The sequence below is a fragment of the Euleptes europaea genome, chromosome 7 (genome assembly GCF_029931775.1).
Source record: "Euleptes europaea isolate rEulEur1 chromosome 7, rEulEur1.hap1, whole genome shotgun sequence".
Lineage (NCBI taxonomy): Eukaryota > Metazoa > Chordata > Lepidosauria > Squamata > Sphaerodactylidae > Euleptes > Euleptes europaea.
Window position 1 is genome coordinate 52,910,121 of NC_079318.1, and position 19,226 is coordinate 52,929,346.

General features: G+C 44.9%; 2 protein-coding genes across 2 annotated transcripts in view; both read right to left on the minus strand.

Annotated features, from left to right (window-relative positions):
• The window catches only part of PPP2R5A (protein phosphatase 2 regulatory subunit B'alpha), a 50,888-nt gene extending 37,482 nt beyond the window's left edge, over positions 1–13,406 (minus strand). Inside the window, exon 1 of the mRNA XM_056853374.1 lies at positions 13,250–13,406. Within this exon, the coding sequence (XP_056709352.1) occupies positions 13,250–13,403 (154 nt within the window). The 5' untranslated portion in view covers positions 13,404–13,406. The remainder of the gene's footprint in view (positions 1–13,249) is intronic.
• A 3,928-nt stretch (positions 13,407–17,334) lies between these two features.
• DTL (denticleless E3 ubiquitin protein ligase homolog) overlaps positions 17,335–19,226 on the minus strand; it is an 89,965-nt gene continuing 88,073 nt past the window's right edge. Inside the window, exons 16-17 of the mRNA XM_056853376.1 lie at positions 18,282–18,626; positions 17,335–17,445 (exon numbers count right to left, since the gene is read on the minus strand). Of these exons, the coding sequence (XP_056709354.1) occupies positions 17,335–17,445; positions 18,282–18,626 (456 nt within the window). The remainder of the gene's footprint in view (positions 17,446–18,281; positions 18,627–19,226) is intronic.

The following is a 19,226-nucleotide window of genomic DNA, read 5'->3' on the forward strand; positions in this document are numbered from 1 at the left end:
ACTGTGGGACAGTATACAAAAACTTGAAAACAGGCTTGCCACCTATAGCCATAAACTCAACAGAAAAAGACAGAGAGGAAGCTTACTGGTTCAGAGCAGAGAATTCAAACAAACTAGGACATGATCATTCCACAAACACACAATCGCTACCTTCTTCTGTTTGCTATTCTTGCTTTGGGAACACATAAGGAAAGCAGCTGATTCAAGGCTGCATTCTCAGTTACTTCCTTTTTTTACAAAAATCTTAACACATTTAGCCTTAAATTAGAGGAATTCAAGTGGAAACTGAGCAGAAGTGCATGTTGGACACCAAATATCTTTCATATATACCTTTGTGACTTTTAGAATAGACTACTGGAAAAGGCAGACTCTCTTTTTCATCTTGCTTTTTAAAATTGGCACCATGACTTAGGTCTATAGTATTGAATACTATTTTAAGAATTTATCCACCATTATACTTTATTTTACTGAATTTGGATATCTTTAGCTATGCCATGTTTTTAAAAACAATTTTCAAGTGTAAATTCAACAGAACACAAACACCACAGCACTGAATAAAGTAGTTGGAAAATATGGCTCATTACTCCCCCCCTCAATGTTCTATAATTTCCTTTCCCTCTCATCCTTGGAATAAATCACATATATATTGTTATTTCTTAAAGAGTATCTCAACAGTGGAATAAAAATCTAGTGAATGAGTATTTAAGAATCCAGACATCTACTTCAGTACTGTCTTTTTACCTGAATGTTACCAGAGTAAGATCCTTTCTACCCTATCCATCAGTGGCAAGGGATGATGAACTTACTGTAGATGTTCCTTCTATGAGAGGAATATCCTGACTGAAGAGTGATCCCTCCCAGGGGGACTTCAAGATAGACTAGTCTCTAAACCTGGGGTGTCGAACTCATTTGCTACAACAGCCAGATATTACACAAATGTAATTTGGTCAGGCGGGGCCATGTGACCAGCCCAGATGGGCCATGTGTATCAGCTCACAGAAGTAGGGGTAGCTGCTTTGACTGGCGAGCCTGCACTGAGCTCGCCAGCCCAGACTGGGAGCAGGGGATGGCTGCCTGTAGGCTCTCCAGCCCTGATTGGGAACAGGGGTGTCTGCCTTGGCTGGTGAGCCCAGCGCATACATCCCCCTCCCAAGCAGCCCCTTACTTCAGGATGGCAGAGAAGGGCGATCTATGTGTTGAGTTGGAGCCCAGCATATACATTGTCTTCCCCAGCAACTCCCAACTTCAGGGTGGCAGAGAAGGACGGTCTATATGCTGAGTTAGAGCCCAGCGCATATACTGTCCCCCCCAGCAGCCTCCAACTTCGGGAGCAGCAGGGAAGGGCGATCTACATGCTGGGCTGGAGCTCCCGCCTTCTGATCCCCACCACCTGCAGGCTCAGACCTTCACATGGTGGTCCCAGCCAGCAAGCAGTGTGGATCAGAAGCCCCCACAGCCCAGAATCAGGAGCGGAGGGTGGCTGCCTTGGCTCACGGGCTGGATAACAACACTCAAAGGGCTGGATCTGGCCAGTGGGCCTTATCATTGACACCCTTGCTCGAAACCCTGTCTCAACATTAGACAAAGCACTCTCAGGTTCAGGCTTAGATCCTGATCTAAGCCCAACTGGACAAAAGACCTGCAGCAGCATTATCTCCACTAGACTGAAACTTTTCCTTCTCCAACAGAAGCCTCCAGGGGGCTGGAAAACCAGTGTCCAAGGTCATTAGCATTAGAAACTGAGATTTTAATCTGTATGGGCTGTTTTTAACTTATTGTTTTTGTGATTTTATGGTTCTACTGTATGTTTCATAGTTTATTTGAGCCACTCTGAGCCCAGCTTGTTGGGGTAGTGTGGGTTATAAGATTGATAAATAAATAAATATAGCGGCACAGAGATGATGTTCACCCTTCTCTGCTTGATCATTTTGACTACACTGGAAATCAATGGTGGGGTGTGTATAGATGGCCCTAGGGCCAAATGGATGCGCAGATCTCTACTTGCTCTGTCCTGAGCACCCTATCTGGTGAAGCAACCGTCTGTCTTGCAATCTTCTCTGGAGCTCTGAACTTCCTCACTATCAGACTGAATGTTATTTGTTTTGAGTACTACTCCCCACTTGATACCCTAGAGCTGAACTAATACGCATGCATATATGTTCTACTGTTATTAATATCATATGTCTCTTTGCCCATTCCAAGAGTAGTAGCTTCCTATTATAGAACTCTCGACTTAATGTGCACTTTTGCTGCATTTTTGCTGCTATGTTATCTGTTCTTATAAGCAATTGCTGATGATAGACTCCAGAACAGAAAGCCTTCAAGATGCCAGCTGGCAAACCCTCCGTTCTAGACAGCTCATGTTTTGCTGGCTCTCTTCCTGTAACCACCATCTTCAAGACTATGGGAGAGGCCAAAAGAATACCAGGTCCACTGAAGGGGCTTTAGCTTGCATCTTCAGTTTCTGGACTCCAACACAAGAGCTTTTCCTTTTGATGCTTCTAGAATTACCCACAAGAGCAGGTGGTGGTAGGAAGAGGGGCTCATATCACTCTTCTCTAAACTGAGAATGAAGCAGTGTTTCCTGAGCTAACAGGGGAGAGATGTATGTTCTTCAGTGCACTTTCCCTTGTTGCAGACCAGATGAGCAAGATGTCAAGGCAGGGATGAATATGAGTCCCCTTACTCTGAGGTGTGCCACCACCACACCATTTTCACCATGAACACATAAATTCATTGGGCATTAGAGACAGACCAAATGGGAGAGCTCAAAATTAGAAACAGCTGCTTTAATAGGCAAACCTGAGGTATTTGCTGTGACCCTTCATCAGATATGAGTCGGACTGGTTACCCTCTGAAACTATCTTCATATTAGACACCATGGCTCTCACAGAAACCTGAGGGTAACCAGTCCGACTCATATCAGTCCAAGCAAGCATCAGACACAAATGGAGCCACATTCTCTAGTTTAGTAAGAGCCACCCTGTGGAGCCAAGGCCTGAGTTGGGCCTGTAGACCTTCCCCACTGTGCTGTGTTGGGGATGGGTGCTTTGGCTCCAAGCTGTACCTTGTCCCCTCAGTCTTCTGAGAGGCACTTCTCAGCCTGTGGCTCTGCTTTGGAGCTCTCTTGTGGCAGGGAGATGAGGCACAAGAATTTGCAGAGCCTTCCAGCTTCACAGCCAGCAGAGAATAACTCCTGATGATGCCACTGCCTCAGAGTGGCAAATTGGCATTGGCTGCCAGCGCAAAGGATCACCAGACAGAGACAGACAAAAGGGATTAGGAGGAAACAAGAGACAAGCAGGGAAATATTTTAATGGTTTTTAGAAATAATAATGACAAAGAAAAAATAAAAGATGAAAAAGCACACAATGGGAAAGATCCTGCAACCCAATTGCTCAGTGAGAAAGGCTAGCTCCATGGAGCTTTCAAGATCCATGAACTCTCTTTAGGAGGCAGAATTCAGAAAAGAATTAAATAGGATGGGCGCTGTCCTCCCCAGTGGGTGCAGAAAGAACAACTCATTTCTTGCCTCCTTGGATGATGTCCCAGGCCTGACAGCCTATTTCTGTTTTAAGATAAGGAAGATATCCTATTTCTGTTTTAAGATAAGGAAGATATCCTATCAGCTCAAAACCCTTTCCACAATTGCTGATGCATGGGTATAGAGTCAACTACTGTACTAAAGTTTTTACAGCCATTAAATTCATTTAATTTTGTGTGAAAAAAGGCATGTGTAAATTATAAATAGGGCTCTAGACCACATAAAGACAATTGGTCAAGAGCACTTGTTTATTTCCATCTATTTGAAGAACCAACTCTAAATTTAATCAACATAGCTACAATGTAACTCAACATGAAAGCAATAAACATGGAAAAAGAAATTCAATACTAAACTGGCACAGAAGATGCAACAGATTAAAATAGAAAAGTTCTTCATGGGAAGACTGTCAATGGATTCTATATTTAGCAATTACTGTTCACGAAAACTTACTTTAAAAAACAACGACCAAGTATTCTAAGGATAAGAGGTCATTTCTCAAAGAACTTATGTCAAAAACAGTTCTGTTTGGAAGACATGGAAACTGCATTCCAAGTGAAAACATTTAATAATACTTAATTGGGATTATTTTTAAAGCCTACATACTAAAAACTCATTACAAAGTTTCTCTTCATTCTGATTTCTAGAAAATAAGTTGAAAGCTGGATTCCTAAATACTCTTTAAAGGAAAAGTCCATGCCAAAATATTAACATGCAATGTAAAGTGCATGTAGAACTGAAATGTAGGCATCTTCATTCACAAAGTAAATAATCAAAATCTGATCAAATGGTAACTAATCTAAATATCATTTTCTGACTTGCGGATCCAAACTATGTCGTATCAAGCTATATTTTTCTGGTAGTGCCACAATGTCTGCAGGGGCATTCTTCTTTTAGTTTCCATTTCCCTGCACCATCTTTAAATTCCATTTCTCTTGGAGGGACAAGAGTTAATGGAAAGTCAGCAAAGAGGAAGAGAGACTCAGCAGTGCCTCCTTAGACATACTGTCAAACCAGAACACCAGATCCAGTGTTCCCTGCTACACTACTAACGTTTAGGTATTAGCCTAATTGCAGGCAAGAACAAATGCTTTGGTTTGCACGCACTGAGAAAAGGTGGAAGATACAGAGGTTTCTAATAATGAAGTCTGGCACTTTCAGAGGTAGAAAAATAAGTACAAAAATAAGCCTGGTGAGACATCCATAACATATCAAATCTCTTCTGGGCTAAGAGCAGCCCTTTATACATGGGTCCATACATTCATGAGTACCAAAGGAGCTAGGACAAGTCCTTGTTTAAAAAGTAAAAACAGAGTATGCAGGGAAGGAAGCAAAGCCTGAACCCCGCCTCCACCTTATCTTACTGCGATCTGCCATTTGAAGCATTTAATTTTCTCGATAACAGGAAGTTAAGCAAGGCAAAAGCAGGAAGAAATATACCCACATGAATTAACCAGTGTGGAAGGATATGGGAGTGAATGTTTTAGTACCTGCATCACAATCCTGTCAATGGGAAGGAAGAAAAAGTGCATCACCATGCCTCCTTGAGCCCACTATATAAGATAACACTTTAACCACCGGTAAAATGGGGAGGCTCTCCCTATCGGCCCTGCATTTTGGTCTGAGGTTCCCTTGGGCAAGTTTTACAACCCAAGGAATTTCATGGGAGACAAAAATGTTAAGAATGAAAGAATATTAACAGTTAAGATTTACAGTTAAGATCTCTGCCTTCAGAGGTAAGGCAGGGCTTTCCCAGTAATGACATCTCATTTACAGACTGCCCATCCCCCTTGAGACTCACCTGGCATCTACACTGCTCTCTTTTAGGATCCAGGCCAAAATGTTTCTGCTCACCCAGGCTTTTAATTAAGTCATTGGTCTTTTAACACCATTTCATAATCCACTTTTAGTCTGAAAACTTATTTTAAGCTGCTTAGTCATCTATATTTTTTCTGGCTCTGTTTTTACATTTTATATTTTAATTAGTACATTTTAATATTATGTCGTTATTATATTTTATACCACCTCACGAAGGTTCCTTGGAGAGGTGGCATAAACATTTTCTAAATAAATATCCAAATTGCCTAGTGATACTGTAGAGGTCCTGAATTACTGAAGTACCTTACTGCTGTGGTTAAATGGCTAAGGGTCAACAAGTTGAAACTGAATCTTGAAAAGATGGAGTTAATGATGACTGGGAAGGCTGAAGTCCTGAAGGATAATGGACTTCCTACTTTTGATGGAATCCAGCTGACACTTGCTAACTCAGTTAAGAGCCCTGGAGTTGTACAGGATCTAGCTGGAGAAACAAGTTAATGCAGCTACAAAAATTGCATTCTTCTAGTTTCATTTGGCTCAGAAGATGGTCCCCTAACTTGCCTCAGCTGATTTGGCCATCTGAAGGTGCCACCCTACAAATAGGTAACAGCAGCCGCATGTCAGGTAGTGCTTACCACCCTGAAGGGCATCTTTATAAAGGAAATAGAACAGTTGTATAATGGAACAGCTCAGAAGTCCACTTTTATGAGGGAATAGGGTTGTAGTCAATTGCAACACTCACTGTATGTCCCACCTTGAATTTACTACATTGTCTTCTACTACCTTGTAACCCGCTTTCTGCATTATGGTTATGTCATACCTTAGACAGGTTCCTTTTTTTCTGACTGCAAGCATAGTTTTCCAGTTCTGTATTCCTAGTCCTACTGCATTGTTTACTGGATATGTTATGTCATCTGACTGATTTTTTAATAAATGTTTTTTGTAATCCGCATTGAGTCTCATCAAGAAAGGCAGGCTATAAATGAGGTAAATAAAATAAAAACAAAAAATTATTGTACAGTAAAAAACATTTACCATGCTACAGAACAGCAAAAAATACACACACAAAAGAACAAGCATTGCCCAGTCTTAGGTACTCTACTAATTTTCCCATGGCTCTAGCTCCAGAAGCCAAGTAGCACAGCATCTCTTCTCCATTCACATGCACCAGCCATTTGGAACTATACCAATAGCAGGATTCTACAACACTGAGGCAAATTCCATGTGAACTTGCAAGATGTCACAGTTACATTGTGTAAAGGGTTCATGAAGATTGGGTTATTCCAGGGGTCGCCAAACTCATTAGTCAAGAGAGCCAAATATCAACAGTAAATTGATTGAGATTTCTTTTGAGAGCCAAATTTTTTAAACTCAAACTATATAGGTAGGTACTCTGTTTATTAACTTAATAAACTTCAATTAAAATTTAGCAGAAGTGGAAACCAGTAGAGCACCTACTGCACAGTGGGGTGGTGAATGGCTGTGGGGAGAGTGTAAACCCCCCCCCTCCGGTTCCTTTTGAAAGAGGCACAAAGTAGCAGGAAGAGGGGAAACCTGCAGTAATAGGCCAGGGGAGGGCTAACAATTGCCAGACAAGAAGGCCCACTGTTTTCTCCCCCCCACCACCATCACCCAGCAAGGGTCCAGATGTCCAGGGATCCCAGGCACAGAGGAAGAGGCCAGCAGGTCCCCGGTCTGTGTATGTTCCATGCAAACAAACAAGGGGGAGATGCACAGTCCATCCTTCCTTCCCCCCGCCACGGACATGCCAGTTCCCTCCTGGCCAGAGGGAGGGGCAGGTGCTCACCCCCCCACCATTCTGGAGAGGAGAGTCCCCCAACTGCCCCTCCCTCCCTCCCTCCCTCGAGGCCAGTGCGCCAGCCCCCTCCCCCCTCCCAGGGGCGGCCTGAGCACGGCCTTGGGCCCGCTCTGCAGCCCTGGGGGCGAGAGCGGCCGTACCGAAAGAGAGGCCCGAGCGGCAGGGAGGGGGGAGGTGGCGGCCGCCGGGGCAGCTCGCTCTCTGCCTCCCCCTCCCCTCCGGGCTGCAGGCGGCCTCAAGCGAGAAAGACGCTGCGCGGGGCTTCCTCGTCCGGGCGAAGCGCGTCCAAAGCAATGAGAATTTCTCTCGAGCCTTTCTGAAGAGGGACTCGAGGAGCCAACAGCAGAAGCCAAGAGGCAGCGGGTGGGCTTACCGTTCAAATATCAAAACGGCGGCTGCTCCCTCCGCTGCTTAAGAAACCCCCAATCCCCATAGCAGGCCAGCCAGCAGCAGCACGTGGTCGCTCCTTTGTAATTCGAGTGCCTCCTGCGCAGACTTCTCCCCACAGCAGGCCCGCCAGCAGCAGCGGCACGTGGTCGCTCCTACGTAACCCAAGCGCCTCCTGCGCAGACTCTCTCCCGCCCCCCGCCCCTTTAGCTACTCAGCCGGGCCCGGATATGGAAAGAGCCACACTCAAGGGCTCAAAGAGCCGCATGCGGCTCGGGAGCCGCACTTTTGCGACCCCTGGGTTATTCCATAGTGTGCAAAACTGATGCATGATTTCTTCAGAGAAAAGTACTGAACTGTAACAGTGACAATTTCACAAAAAATGAAAACTATGCTGTACCACACTCCTTTTGGAATATGAGTTTCAATCAACAGCATCTCCAGTTTTTAAAAAAGTAGGTAGTAGGAGATGTGAAAGACCTCTAAAACCCTGGAGAGCTGATGCCTCTCAGAATAGACAATGCTGACCTTGATGAACCAATAGTCTAATTCAGTATACGGCAGCCTCATGTGTTCAGACCTATCTAAAACTGCATATATTTTTCATCAGAAGTTTTAGCACTCCAAAACTTTTAGTATGGCCACTGTTTGTGCAGGATTCTATATGTTTTGCAATCAAGTACTAACTTTTGAAGTTCACTGTTTCTGGGATAAATATTGGTCCAGCGATTATAGTTCTAGCACTATAGAAATATTATATTGCAATTAAAACAACATTCACAAAGGTCCATAACCACAAACAAGTCATGGAAGGGAGGTCCATCACAATGGAAGGTCCAGAAAACTCTTCTCTTGCAATTGCGTAGCCTCAGCTATAAGCTAAGACACATATGGTATGGAGAGAGGGTTATATACTCTTCCCAGTTGCCATATCCTTGATCCCAAAAAGTACACTGATATTCTCATTAGCAACATGGTTTCTTTAGGCTTGTACATATCCAACAAGAAGCAGAATTGCTACTGCTACTGGAAAATCTGCATTAATTGCAAGTGGCAAACCAAAGAATACTTGGAATGTTATCAACCCTGTCACATGCATATACAAAGTGGTTATTTCCCCCAATTTTGCCATCCTCTGTTCACCACAGTCTATATTGCAGGACTTATCATGCAGCTATAACTCACTTGCAACACCCACTCCACAAGTGAATGCAGCCCATCAGGGATTTCATAAGCTTCCTCACTTTGCTGTTTGCCTAAAACTGCAAAAACAGAGAAGGTCGCCAAGCATCTGGCAGGCCATAATACATGGCAGATGGGTCATTTTCATCTTAGTGCGTCAAAAACTGTGCAGGCTTGTTTATGGTAAGCACTTTAAAAAGCAGCATTTAACATGCTCATTATAACAAGATGCAGGGGTCGCATGACAGAAGCGTCAGCAGTAAGTTCGACTGCATAAATGGACTTCTCACGCATGTATGGACAGTGGATTGTTTTCTGCAAAGATACTGGAATCATGCTACTCCCAACTCACTTGTCATATTATCCATCTCATCATTCACCCTTTATTCAGTGTGATTTACAGCCTATTTTGCTCAAACAGAATGGAAGCTTATAAGTCATTCGTGCCTTCTGCAAGTTTGTAGTTCAATTCATCCTAACTATACATTTTTGGAGAATGCCACAGCATTATGCAATAAGGCCTATCACAATTAGTTGCACTATCATTAGCTTTAAAACTTTAGGAAAACCACAGGACTAAAGAGAATGCAAAACTAGTACTGATACCACAAGGCCCAAAATATTCCTCAAAACATATCTAGCACGCACAAGAGTAAACAAATTTTGCTTTGGGTTAATATCTAGCCATTATTTGTACTCACTACTTCTCCTCTTTCCCTGTGGCATATACTGAGAATCTTTTGGGGGGGGGGTTTGGCTCTCCCTTCTGCAGAAAGTGTAAGTAGTGCCTAACTGCTTCTGCAGAAGTCCAGTGGGAAAGAATAACCCAATCCTTCTCTCCCCTGAGTTCACACAGAAAAAAAGCAAGGGTGTTTTCTTTGCCTTCACACCAAGCATTTTTGCAGAACATTTCCTGCTCAGTACATACATGGAAGAAAAAAAACTTTGTCCTAGACAGCAGATCAGAGGCAATTACCAGACGAAAAGCAGCATTTGTAGACTGCTTGTGGGATGCGTGGTAATTTTCTAAAATTAAAAAACATAAATTCTTATATGTTCATATTCAAAATATGATTTACCACATCACAGGCAATGTTAGTGGACTATAGACACATTTGCAGGATCTGGATCCAGTTTATGGCAAACTAGGATGTTACCAGAGATCTTTGATATAACAGAACATTTCAAACACCTCTGATCGATCTGTTAATGAGCATGCAGTTAAGATTTAATATCAGAATAAATGAACAGCCATAGCAATCTAAAAGCAAGCACAAGGGCATTTGTGAACTTGGATTAACATGATTTAATATACTCATGATTGTGAGTCTTTTCATAAATCAGAGTAGGAGCTTGGATATACATTAAATTCAGTATGCGTCCAACTGCATAAATATAAAAATTAGGCACATGTATTTTATAGAATCAAAGTCAATAGTGGTTCCTTCTCATACCACACTCGGCAGCAAGGACGTGGGGAACCACACACACAAGAATTACAGGTTAACTGCTGTTACCGAACTTGTATTCCCAGAGATGTATTAAGAGTTTGAAAATGTTGTAAAAAAATACTGTTTGCACTTTGTTTGGCCCCTTTAGCTGTGAAGACATCTTCCAGCCATTTATAAGCCGTGGTATCCAAAAACCCTTTTAAAACGATGTTTTTTACAACATTTTCAAACTCTTAATACATCGCTGGGAATAAAAAGTGCGGTAACCCCCAATGATAAATCTAATGAGCTTCAATCTAATGTGTAATGCTGGTAGTAAGTGTGGATTACTGACCTGGCCCTGACTGTGTCCCTGACCTGGATAGCCCGCTCTTGCCAGACCTAGGAAGCTAAGCAGGATGGGCCCTGGTGAGTATTTGGATGGGAGACCACCAAGGAAGTCCAGGGCCACTACACAGAGGCAGGCAATGACAAACCACCTCTGAACCAGCTCTTGCTTTGAAAACCCTATGAGATCACCATAAGTCAGCTGCAGTTTGACAGCACTTTCCCCCACCAACTCTGGATCCACTACTTTTACATTACGTGAAGTCCCACTGAAGTTAAACCTCAATATATTTAAAGTGAGTTCTCACGCATTTTCCCTGATACCATTCCCCTCCACTTGAGCCCAGATTGTAAACTCTTGGAGCAGGGATCTGCCTTTTTGTTTCTTTCTTCTTTCTCCTCAAATAGGGGCCCAAAGAAGCTTACATGGTTCTCTTCATTTTCCCCTCACAACAATCCTGTGAGGTAGGTTAGGCTGATAATGTGTGACTGGCCCATGATCAACCAGCAAGCTTCCATGGCAGAGGGGGGACTAGAACCTGGGTTTTTCCCCCCAGAACCTAGTCCAACAATAACATGTATGCTATATAAAACATACACAAAATTAGACAGCATAATTACCAGTACCACACTTTAGAAATCTCTACAAACAAGTACGGCTTCTGCCATCAATAACTACTAGTTTATTAGAAGGTAATTGTACTCCAGAACTGCTACATATCAATGCCTGTATCACTAATGTACCCTGACTGGATAGCCCAGTACTGGTCCTGGTAGACACATTCACCATTAGTCTTAGCTACCTCCTCTCCTTTCCAGAGGAAAGAAAAAAGATAAGCTCAAAATCCAGAAATCTGCCACTGATCTACTGCCTCTTTGCAAAACTGCATGATACCTCATAATCTCACCTTCAAAACCAGTAAGAGACACAATAGTTTATATATGGGAATTATTTTATTAAGAATCTACTTTCTGAATTATTTGTATTGCAAAAAAAAAAGTTTCCGAGTTGACAACATTTAAACTGATGTCCTACTGAAGTTGAGTTTCTTACCCTGGCATAATTTCTAACACAATCGTGCTATCTGGCCATGTTTTGGAATGCAATCCTATCAATCTGTGAGTGCCAACATAAATTATGTATGGGGGCCATCTATAATTAAGGGCTGCTTCATTCACAGTGGCAAATTTCTACACAAAAGGAACTTGTGGACATCATAAAATGTGACAATCCTAGCAGCATACAGATAGCCATATGTAAGCGTACTGAAGAGTTGCAACTTGCATGTAACTAAGGCTTTTCTTCACAAATATAAAAATGTATACGCAACTATTATTGTTATCTACTAAAACCAACACATTAAAATCATGTAATTTCCCAGTCTTTTCCATGTAAGAACTTGGTAATATGTGAAGCAGCTTTCAACAGTTGGATATCAAAAACTGAGCACATACTACAACAATTATAAATAAGCTTCAAGAGTAAATGAATGTACAGCAATAAAAACTACTTTCTACTTGCAAGGTCTTTAAAAAGACGTAGTATTAACATAAAACACCTTCAGATTAAAGTGGTCAAAGCACACTTCGCTAATCAACATTTCACGTTTTTCTTTTACTATCACCACAGCCAGTATTTCCTCAAGTAAAGAATAAACTGAAAGCTATATCTTTAGGTCTATGTTTACATGAAAGCCCAGTTTGCCATCCAATATCACAAAGACACATATTTCTGCACTGGTTTCAACCAGAGGCCAGAACAAGGGATAAAGAAAGTCACAGAAGTAAAGGGTTGATAGTTCAAACAAGCAACGCTATGACCTTTTGATAGTCCAGCCATGTGGGTACTCCTTCCTCCAAAATAAAAACAAACTTAAACACAAGTATTTTAGCTTCTAAATGAAATAATTAATCAACTGAGACACTACAAAGGCAGGACAGATGGCAGGCGTAAGACTTTCTGAACATAATGGGAAAGGGGCAGATGATAAATAAGGCCTATATTCTGATTAAGTTTCTTTTGTAGGCTTATGCCCTATCAGAATAGTTCCCCCGCCCTACCCTCAAGATCCCACTCCCCACCATTGCCTCAGACATCAAGGGAACATTCTAAATACCAGCTCCTTAAAGTAGGGTAAACAAGCCTTTAATCCCAAGGGCTCAGACAACAGGCCACAAGGACGAAAAATGCAAGATCCTCAAAACGCAAGAAAGCGGCTAATCCCTCTTTAAGCGAGATGCCGAACAACCCGTCTAAATGCGAAGCTGACAGTGCCGGGGGAATAAGGCTAGAGGGCAGCGAGGAATAAGGCTAGAGGGCAGGAGCTTCCGCACAAGAAGCGATCCGGTCTCGGAAAATACGACAGGGCAGCGAAAGGAAGAAGGAGAGAAGCCGCGTGCGTGGGAAGGGCAACTCGGCGTTGGTTTTTGTTTTTCCCCAGCGGCACCTGTAGCCCCAGGGCAGAGGAGCCGCCGCTCCCTAAAGGTGGTTCCTCCCAGCCAACAGTCCTGCTCTGAAAAGCGGAGGGCAGCAGGAAAAGAGGAAGACCCAACAAGAGATGGATGGACTCAATAAAGGAAGCCATAGCCCTCAGTTTGCAAGATCTGAGCAAGGCTGTCCAAGACAGGACATTTTGGAGGACTTTCATTCATAGGGTCGCCATGAGTCGGAAGCGACTTGACGGCACTGAACCCACACACACACACACACCCCAAGCCAATTACCTTTCAGCTGGGGCAGCGGGGCGAGCTCCACCTGGCTGCTCTGCGTGCGGAACTGCGAGGAGCCCTGCGAGCGCTTCTGCTTCTGCGCCTTGCGCACCGACCTGCGCGTGAAGCCGTCCACTTTCTCCGCGGCGGAGATGGTCGTCGCCGACATGGCCGAGCGCGGAGGACACACCAGGGGGGGAGCCCGCCGGCGCTTTCCTGGAGCATATATATCCCACGCCAGGCAAGGGGGAGGCTCAGCAAGAGGGGGGGGAGGGGAGGGTGAGGCACCTACTCGAATACCGACGGGCGGGAGGAAGACTCTCGATCCGGCAGCCCCCCGAGGAAAGGGGCTCTTGACCCAAGGAGACCTTTTGGACCAAACACCTCGGAGAAGGGGGTAGAGCTTCGTAATCACAAACTCCAGGAAAGAAGCCGCTTCCAAAATAGGTGGTGGGGGGGGATCCTCAAATTTCCAATAAGGGGGGGGGGAAGAAAACAAAAAGCGGAGTGAAATCAGAGGTGAAGGCGGATTCCAAAAACAGGCAGGAAAAGGCGTTCTTAATCCAGGATTGAGTCGTCCTTCCCCCCCCCCACCGCCGCCGCGTAATCTCCCGCGTTCGCCTCAATCGGAAGGAGCCACCATTAAACAACAGGGGGGGGGAACTTTCCTCCGCCACCAGCCGCCCGCCCGCGAGCAGCAAACTTTATCGGCCCCGGAGGTGGAAGAGGCGCTGTTTGTTTCTCTCAGCCGGGCTCGCTGTGGTCGCCTGGGCCGCCCCGCGCAGAACTCGCTGTCATGAGCCGGAGCTTAGCGGCGAACCGGGCGAGAGAGGTGTGTGGGGGGGGGAGGCGGTCGTTGCGAGCGGCCGGACTGCAGCCTCCTCCCTCAGCCACCGTCGGGAGCCCCGCGGGCTTCTTCCGCCAACATCTCCCCGCGCTCCTCCAGGCTCAACTTCTTCTGGGACGCCGCTTCCTCTTCCGCCGAGCCCGGCCGCGCGCTCCCCCCCCCCCCTCGTAACAGCCAGGAACGAACCTTCCGCTCAAGAACAAGCGCGCAACTTGCTAAAGCGAACAAGCCACAAGGACGACCGAGTTCCAAAAGGGGGCGGGGCTCAGCACCGGAGGGAGGGGAGAGGAGGCGCAGAACGCGGTTGGAGGAGCCCGGCGTAAGGATGACTGGCAGGAGCGAAACTAGCCAATCAGGAGGCAGACGCTCACACATTACCTCAGGGGGGGGCTGGGACCTGGAACAACTCGACCTTAGGAAACCGAGAGAGTGGCACCCGAATGGGCCAACGCGGGGGGCTGAAGGGAGGAGCGTCGAGCTACGCAGGTGGAAGACGATTGGGCTGCGAGCGCCGGGGCGGGATGAGCAGAAAGCCAATGGAGAATAGGGGAAAGGTGGAAGGCCGGCCTTGGCCGCCTGTGCGCGCGAGCGAGCCTGGCGCTGGGTTTCATGGGCTGGCCGGTCGCCATGGGGACGGCCCCGCGGTCCTCTCTGGGGGCGCCGATGGTGTCGCCTGAGTCTCTTGCAAGGAGGATCAATTGCTTTTGTTGAACGCGGCGAATAAGCGACGCTGGGACGAATTCTGTGCTTGTTTACTCGTGAGTATGTGCCAGTGTGCTGAACAGTACTTGCTGTCCGGTAGACAGGCGTAGTAGAAGAAGCCCGGTTACTTGTCGGCTCCAGTCCCATTCCCTCTGGCCTAGCTCGGTGAGGCGGAAGGCGTTGTGACTCTTAAAAGCCTGCTGCCGGCTAGGAATAGTTTTCTTTAGATTTTCCGTTTCTCGTTAGGATTGCACCACCCCAGGCCACCAGTCGAGACCCAGTTATCTCTTTTGCTTTGCTCCTACCAGGTGGGGGAAGAAGAAGAGTTGGTTTTTATATGCCGACTTTCTCTACCACTTAAGGCAGAATCAAACCTGCTTACACTCACCTTCCCTTGCCCACAACAGACACCCTGTGAGATAGGTGGGACTGAGAGATTGTGACTTGCCCAAGGTCACCCAGCTGGCTTCATGTAGAGGAGTGGGGAAACCAAGCCGGTTCACCAGATTAGCCTCCGCAGCTCATGTGGAGGAGTGGGGAATCGAACTGGGTTCTCCAGATCAGAGTCCACCACTCTTAACTACTACACCATGCTATTAAATATCAGCCTGTTATGAAGCCATGCTGGGGGGAGCAGTGACTAATGACTGTGCATATGTCATAATGTCCTAAAGTGTTACAGAAACCATTTTTTTTAATTAAAAAAAAACCCTATTTGAAACTCTAAAGAAAGCTTCGCTCATGGGTCTCCAGTGTGGTACCCATAGGGGCTAGGGTGCTCACCGAGTACTTTTAAAAAGTAGGCAGGGCTAGGTGGAGCCTTTGCCCTGCAGGGCTTCTGATTGGCTGTTGGGGGTCTGGTTGGTTATGCAGATTTTTAAAAAGTTGCTTTGACAGCAGCTGCGGCAGCGCAAGGATCTTCACAGCATGGCTGAAGGTAAGCTGTGTCGTGTATGCAAGACAATATCTTTGGAACAGTGTGTTCATTTTAAAAGGCATTGCGTTAAACAGCTTCCACCTGAAATGTTGAAGAGTTCCGGCTGGAGTTATACATGTCTTCACTGATTAACATTTTGTGGTTGGCTCTGCCTCTTGCAGAGGCATTTTATGGTTGTGCCCACTGCCCTGAGTCATACTTACTAAGATTCCTGTAGGCTTGGAAAGGATGACCTGTGCTCTAGGTGATAAGTTAGGGTAATATGTAACGACAAGTGGGGACCTACAAGAAACGTACCCATTCCCCCAACCTTAGCTTCCTTCCCTCTCTCCCTAGTTCTCTCAGCCTCTCATTCTTTCTCCCTCCTGCCACCCCTTTTCTTATTCTCTCCTCCATGACTGTCATTTATTTTTTCTTTCTGCCCCCTTACCCCATCACTCTCTTGTTCTGGCCCCCATCACTCTCCTGGCCTCCCGCCTGCTTCCTCCCACCCCCCAGCAGCATCAGCAGCTCTCCTGGAATCACAACAGATCTCCTAACTACAGAGATCAGTTGTAATTCCAGGTGATCTGCAGCCCTCCCCTGGAGGATGGCAACCCTAGTTCCCCTGGAGGAAATGGCTTCCTTGGAGGGTGGAGTCTATGGCATTATACCCTTCTGAGGTCCCCCCTCCTCAAATTCCACTCTTCCCAGGCTCCACCCCTCAAATCTCAAAGAACATCCCAACCTAGAGAACTTCTCCTCCCCCCCCACATCCTCTGCCTTAGAAAACTATGGTCTTTCTCCACAGTGGGGACCAAAGCAGCTTACATTGGCCTCCTCTTCTCCTTTTATCTGCACAACAACCCTGTGAGGTAGGTTAGGCTGAAAGTGTGGGACTGTCTAAAATCACCCAGTGAGCTTCCACAGCAAGATGGAGATTTGAACCTGGGTCTCCCAGACCCTGCTCTGAAGCTCTACCTACTGCACCACACTGGCTTTCCTAGGGTGGCTGCTGTTGAACAGTAACAGTCCTACCGGAGGCTGGCAACCCTATGCCTGACAGCAACCTCATGATACCACCCAACTTGCATGACTCAGCTAGGCCTGGCTCTTTGCTGCTGTTCAACAGCAGCCTCCCTCAGAAAGCTGGAGATCACCCAGAATTATAACTGCTTTTCAGATGACAGATTTCAATTCCCCTGAGAAAATGGCTGCTTTGGAGGATGGACTGTATGGCATTATACCCTGCTGAGGTCACTTCCCTCCCCAAACTTCATTCTTCCAAGGCTCCACCCGGAAATCTCCAGGAATTTCCCAACCTGAAGCTGACAACCCTAAGGAACTGATATCTGTAGTTGGGAGATCTGTTGTGATGCTAGGAGGTCGCCAGGTGCCACCTGGAGGTTGGCAACCCTAGAAGGGGAGAAGGAAGCAGGAAAAGGAGAGGCTGTGGGGGCTTTCAGGAAATGGAAAGATGAAATAGTGGGGGAGGAAACCAGAGAGGCCTATTGCAAGTCCTTGCAGGTTCCCACCTGTGTAATAAATCTGCGATGAAATTCAGTTTTGACACCTCAGAATGCTTGCACAATGCACTTTCTACCTTGTTATGCCTTAGGAGAGGGAGTTCATTCTTCATCCCTTGCATAGTTCTGTGTAGAACCTGGGAGTCCTGGGTTCAAAATTCAGGTCATCCACAGAACTCTCAGTGGGGATTGATAGGATTATTGAATAATTATCATAAAACTGTAACAATAAAAAAAACTTGCTAACATTAAACAATGTGCTTACAAAATACTTAGCCCAAGGCAACAAAGCTTTTGCTTGCTTGCAATAAGCAACCTAAAGTTTTAGAGCAGAGTTCCCTAATCTTTTTTTTTAATAAATAATTTTAATTATTTTTCTGAAACGAGTTAACATATAAAGAGAGAGACCAAAATATATTTATATAACAGGACTTCCCCCACACCACCTCCATCCATTAATAAATCTGTATACTCTTTGATATCTACAATTCTAATCCTAATATTTCTAATTACACTCATTGAACTAAATCTCATACAATTTAAAAAATATAATATTGAATGTAATCGTTAAAAGGTGGTTAATATTATCTCAGAAAAAGGAAGGTTAATAAATCTTACTAATAATAAATGGATTAGATCAATAAGTAAAAATTATCATCTTCATAAGACAATACCTCCGTAAACCCTCCATGTCTCCCTACACCTGTTCATTGTAAATTGTCTTTATAATGTATTAATATAGTAAATTCTGCCATTGCCAAAATCAAGCCCAGGCGATCAATGGGGTGACAGATGTCGCAGCCAGATCGCCCTCACATCAAGCCTTTTAACTAGTCCCTTGTCTATTTCCAAAAAACAAAACTAGACTCTTTTAGCCAGTCCCCTTGTCCGGAATTTCCAGCGTCTTCCACTTTTCTTCATTGACTCCAAACACCGGAGAGCATCCTTGGATGTGTTTGGTAAAATTCCCTCTGCAAGCATAGAGTTCTCATAGTACATCTGCATTGTTGTTTCTTCAATTCCAGGTTCATAAAAAGAAATCCCAGTAGCTCCAACCTTGCCACCCTTCAAGTCCTCCAAGCTAATATAGAAAAATTCTTTAGGCAATTTGTAAAGATAAAAGTCGAGGTCTCTCACGTTCATATCCTTCGTAAGCAGCTGGTCTATTGCAGTTTCCTGTTGAAGGGATGCGCCGTCCTGTTGTTTATCCTGGCTCTCCTTTTCCTTTGTAGGAATTTCCTGATCTTGAGCCGTCTCCTCACTTGGAGAATCCCCTGCTATCCCATCTGACTTCGTTGTATTAGCTTGGTCTTTTATGTCTTTAAGTACATCCAGAATAGAATCCAGTTTTTGATTGATAGATTGATATATGGTGTTTGTCGTGGCAATAAGTTGATCCATCTGTTTAATTGCATGTTCCATGCTTGCTACTTTTAAAATTTTTGTTAATTAGTTGGTAGAGTCCGGGCAAATAAACCAAAAAATAGAAAAATTTGTAGGTGATTCAGCAGGATTCCTGTATAGTGGGTAGTAATTTGATGTTAAATACCATCAAGTTGAAAACACTCTAGTATAGACTGCGGCAGAAAACAGGATATACCCATAAAGATGTATGGACCTTTCATTACCTCCTCTTCCAGGAACTTGGGAGTAATTTGCCAGTTACACAAGGGAGACACACTTCCGGTCTCACGATCTCACAGTCTGTTACAGTCTCGCGATGGCATTAAACAATGAAGGCGGAAAGACGACAACAAAGGAGGGGGGATTCTTCCTCCCTCCCCTTTCAACGTCGAAGTATCTGATTGGTAGTTGTAACGTCTTTCAAAAGCTCCTGTTTGTTATGTCTATCCACTGATCAAATTGATAGAATTCCTGCCAGTTTATCTGATGTTTTTTTGTTAGAGTCATTTATACATCAGGTGGGGAGGCACGGATTTGATAGATGTATTTGCCAGTTCTTCAGATCCTCCAAATCCAGGTAAAACGAAAGAGTTTTTA